This window comes from Actinia tenebrosa, unplaced genomic scaffold, assembly GCF_029948245.1.
Source record: "Actinia tenebrosa isolate PJP-AT-01 unplaced genomic scaffold, QUT_ActTen_1.0 PGA_scaffold14__42_contigs__length_11649687, whole genome shotgun sequence".
Classification (NCBI taxonomy): domain Eukaryota; kingdom Metazoa; phylum Cnidaria; class Anthozoa; order Actiniaria; family Actiniidae; genus Actinia; species Actinia tenebrosa.
In genome coordinates, this window is record NW_028292574.1 from 3,335,905 (window position 1) to 3,340,371 (window position 4,467).

The following is a 4,467-nucleotide window of genomic DNA, read 5'->3' on the forward strand; positions in this document are numbered from 1 at the left end:
GTAATGGCGACGAAAGCGTTAGGTTTGTTTCCCTTCCCTAGTTTCTTTAGCTGTTTCTGCTTGGAGGATAGTGTTTTTCGCGTTTTTTCAAACACAAGATCATTGATAATGCTGTTTGGATAGGACTTTGATTTAAGATGTCTTTCAAAACTAGACAACATCCCCCGTAGCGACGACGGTTCGTACTCTTGGCCTTCTTTGGTTCGTACACACACGAAAAACTCACTGAGTTCATTCAGCTCGGCAGGAGGAATGTCGGCTATCTCGCTGCGAGTTTCACCTTTAGTTTGAAGAAACTTGGTTAACAAGGAAACATCTCTTGTCGTCTTTTTCACAGTATTTGTATTTTCTTGTTCGACTCTACTGAATTGTCGAGTGACACAAATCTGGAGCTTTCTGCAGCCATTTTCGCTCAAGTTGCAAAGGCGCCAGTTTGTTGACACAGTGAGGCTTCGTCGATCTTGTTTCTGATCGGACGAACGATAATTTTTCACTAGTGAAAATACATCGTTCGTCCAATCAGAAATGTGAACGGTCTTTTTTCACTAGGAAAAACATCGTTCGCCTTTCTCATTGGCTAAATTCAGCACACGAACGAGAATTTACTAAAGTAGATTTCCGTGTGTAAATCTCAGTATCTATGAGATAAATAATGGTAAGCACCCTGTTACTCTGAAGTTATGCTTTCATAGTCAAAATTGGTTATATTAATTTTGTCATGCAAGTCAGGGTTTTCGTTACACTTTGAGATAATGGAAGATGATGAAATGCTGGAGAGTCAAGGGGCGAGGTGAACATTTAAAAAAATTACCAAAGTCTTTAATGGTACCGTAGTTGAAGCCAGAGAATTTTGCTCAATTACCAGAGCATTCTCCAATGCACAACCCCTAATGAAAACCCTACAAGTGGCGTGACCCCTGGAACACTTTGCCAAACTGTTCAGTTGTAGCATACACTATAACTATAATGGTAGAAATGATAAACTTTGCAGTTGAGCATAAATAAATTTTATAGTGGATCAGTTAAGAGTTTTGATTGGCCAAAATGCACCTCATTAGACTGATCTTATAGAGCAGAAGGTTTCTAGGAGAATGACTGTAGGCTCGACCACCACTGAATTTTAAAATTTCGAATACTCAATACAGTGGATATGATCATTAACAGATATGAATATTTTGCACCACGAAATTAATGCAGACGTTTTATTAACTACATATATGTACCTTTATACCAAACATTCATAGACTAAAGAAATGTTTTAAAGTTTCTCAAGTTTGAAATAAAATTTCAAATTTTTCTTTATGCCTTTCTAGGAGATTTTTCATTTTCTCTAAACTTAATAAAAATTTATAGCAGAAGAATAAGCAGTTCTGCCTTTTCAAAAAACTGATACTAGTTTAATGTCTTTTGACGTCCTCATCATCAGTTCTCACATGGAGTGATTTACGCCATGTAAATCAGTCCAAAATAATTATTGAGTAAAGACAATAAACTTTATTATACTCTATCTATGAGAAGTACATTTCGTAATCTTCAGAACTGGGATATAAATAATGTCTACATGTACACATGAACAGTGATATTTCTAGTTAGCTTTTTGTTTTTTCTTCCCTGATTTTTCATCTTTCTTACTATCTGTTGGCTGTTTGGTTGGCCTTGGTTTCTGCCATACCAGAGGATTTCTTCGAAAACAGGGCCATGGTGGAAGAACAACCTAAGAGAAACAATTTAAAAGCGTAAAATACAGATTTCAAAATTACACTTGTTAACAGGAAGGAAAAGACTATGTAGGTGATTTATCCCTCTCTTTGGTAATCTTTTTTACTCAAAATCTGCCAGTTTTGTGTGTGTGTAACCTTGATTTTGAAATTAACAGACAGTCTGTGTACATCTGCATATAAATTTTCAGTTAGTTGAACAAGTTACTTACCAGACAACTAACAAAGAATCCAGCAAACAGAAAAATAACAGTAGCTCCAAACTGTTGGATACAATAACCCCAGACAAAGCCAACTATCTGTAATATTAATAGAATCATTCCTGTAAATAAACTAAACTAAATACAGTAAGTAAGCTAAAGTAAGAGGACAAATTCTGCATTTTGATTGGCTGTGCTACTATATACCATAGAACCAAGCACAGCATGCCCACCGCGTTACACCACCCTCTCCCCCAATCTAAATAATGACATGTCAGGGCTTGAAATAGCTGCCTGCCAATGGCCAAATGACAGGACATATGTCAGGTTTGGTAGGAGAAAATAACAATGCACTGCCAAATGAATATTGAAATGGTATGCAAAGTTTACTGGGATGACCTTCTTTTACATGTACCATGCTTCTTTATCTACTATGGCAGGCTAAAATTGAAGAAATAGAAAACGCACACGCGTGTTGTGTGCTGTCATAAAGCATGCAGGGGTTGGCAGAACACAAGAGAAGTGTTAGGAGAAGCACAATGCATAGCGGAGTGCTTCTGGACACTTCTCGAGTGTTTTGCCAATCCCCAAGTGCTTTACATGTATGACTCCACACAGCACAGCAAGCAAGTTTTTTATTTCTTTTATAAAATACAAATTACAATAATAGATAAGGATGATGCAACGGAAAGTGCGCGCGCGTGCAATGTGCTCTCATTAAGCACGCGCTCTAAACCAATCAGAACACGACATTCAAAACAGTTATTTTATAATGTTTTCTATTTTGAGCCCTGCAGGTCTCTTATAGTAACCAAGATTTTTCCTGAACTGTCCCCCTTTTCATGAGGTGCAATTTGTCCTACCACCCTTTCTAAAGAAATGGTGACCCATTCCCTATTTTTAAAAAATGACTTGTCCCAAAGCCCCACCAATAAATTGTAATCCCCCAATTAAATTGCCCATTTAAAAAGACTGGGGAGGGTGTTGTTGCACAAATGCATCTGGGATTGTTACAGGGGATACTTTTCTGCATAAATATGGCAAAAGAAAAAGGTATTAGAAAAAAATTAAGAATTCAGTTAAATTTAGGGCAGGTTAATATCAGACAGAGAATTGTATGAAACAAAGAAAGTGTCCCACGTAATCTCAGGGGCCTTGGTGATGATAATCTCTATCACTTGTTTCTAAAATGGTCAAAAAGCCCTCCCATCTGCTAATAGAAATTTCCTCTAGGTTATGAGTCCTCTAAATTGATGGAGTACCACTGTACAGCCTCATAACACATTGCCAATCTGAGTGGCTGAAAGTTAAAAAATTGTAATACAGTAGGTTACGGGAAGCACGGGTGGCATATAGCGGTGTGAGCGCTTGCCTCTCATCAATGCGACCCGAGTTCGAGTCCTGTCGGGATCGGTGTTGTATATGAGTAAAGTTGTTTGTTGGTTTTCTCCTGTGCTTCGAGGGTTTTCCAGGTTCTCCGGTTTTCCTCCCTCCGCAAAAATCAACTTCTAAATTCCGATTCGATCATGGAATGAGGGCCACAGGTTTGTTAGCCACTAGCTATTAAGTGCTACCCTAGTGAAAAACGGACTTTAAAAAAAAGGACTTTAGGTTATTGCATTTCCTTCTTGAAATAAAGTTGTTGTATTGTAATCTGCTCAGGTTATAGATTTTTGGGCATGTTCATGTTTAAAAGCTCTTACTGCTCCTGTTGCATAAACACTGTTGCTCAGTTGGACGTGATTATACAATGTGTAGTTCCAGAAATATCCATACCCCACCATGGAGGAAATTTGTAAAATGACCTCCCTATCCCCCAGGAACTCATAATTTTCTTCTATACAAATTCTGTAATTTTGTTTTTTCTCTGACCCCCCTCCCCTACAGAATTACTGTAGAGCGAATCAAACGGCTAATACATATATAAAACACGTAGTTAATGAAGTGGAACTTACGCCAAAGGAAAGGATGATGATGTGGAATAGCTTCTCTGCCAGTTTCTGGCCCTCAAAATCCTGGAAAGAATAAAGATCAACTCCATCAAAGGTTAGAAGTCCCTACAATAAAGCTTTACACTGAGTTGGTTTGACGAAAATGTATATCGTACGACTTACCATATGTGTTGACAAATTTCTTATTTTGTCGAAAACCATGATTATAAAATAAAACTAACAAAGTATTGAAATAGATTTTAACACAATTATATCTTCCCCCTTTCAACAAAACACACGTCAACTTTAACACTGATTCCTTCGCTGTAACAAGCTGAGGTATCTCGTTATAAAACATGCGCGACTCAAATCCCGTGATCGATATCTTATCGGGTCAACATCGAATATCTCAGAATATTAAACCGAAAAAAACCCTCGTACACATGCAGATTTTTCTCACCTAGGTTTACCTTTTTGTTTTTTTCTTCTATTCTTTACGTGATATAAATAAAAAAATTTTGTCGAATTTTGAAATCGGTAATATAGAAAAATTGGAAATATTTTGTCATTATTAGTTGGTTTTCCGTAAAGATATCGATTTATTGTTTTGTCGTCTGT

At 37.2% G+C, this 4,467-nt stretch overlaps 1 protein-coding gene across 1 annotated transcript; it reads right to left on the reverse strand.

Annotated features, from left to right (window-relative positions):
* Nucleotides 1-1,188: 1,188 nt before the first annotated feature.
* On the reverse strand, nt 1,189-4,183 carry LOC116293901 (signal peptidase complex subunit 1). Its single transcript, XM_031701397.2, has 4 exons — nt 4,033-4,183; nt 3,874-3,933; nt 1,931-2,017; nt 1,189-1,714 (listed from the first exon to the last, which is right to left on the reverse strand). Exons 1-4 carry the CDS (start codon nt 4,069-4,071, stop codon nt 1,586-1,588), a joined length of 315 nt encoding a protein of 104 aa, XP_031557257.2. The 5' UTR covers nt 4,072-4,183; the 3' UTR covers nt 1,189-1,585.
* Between the last annotated feature and the right edge of the window lie 284 nt (nt 4,184-4,467).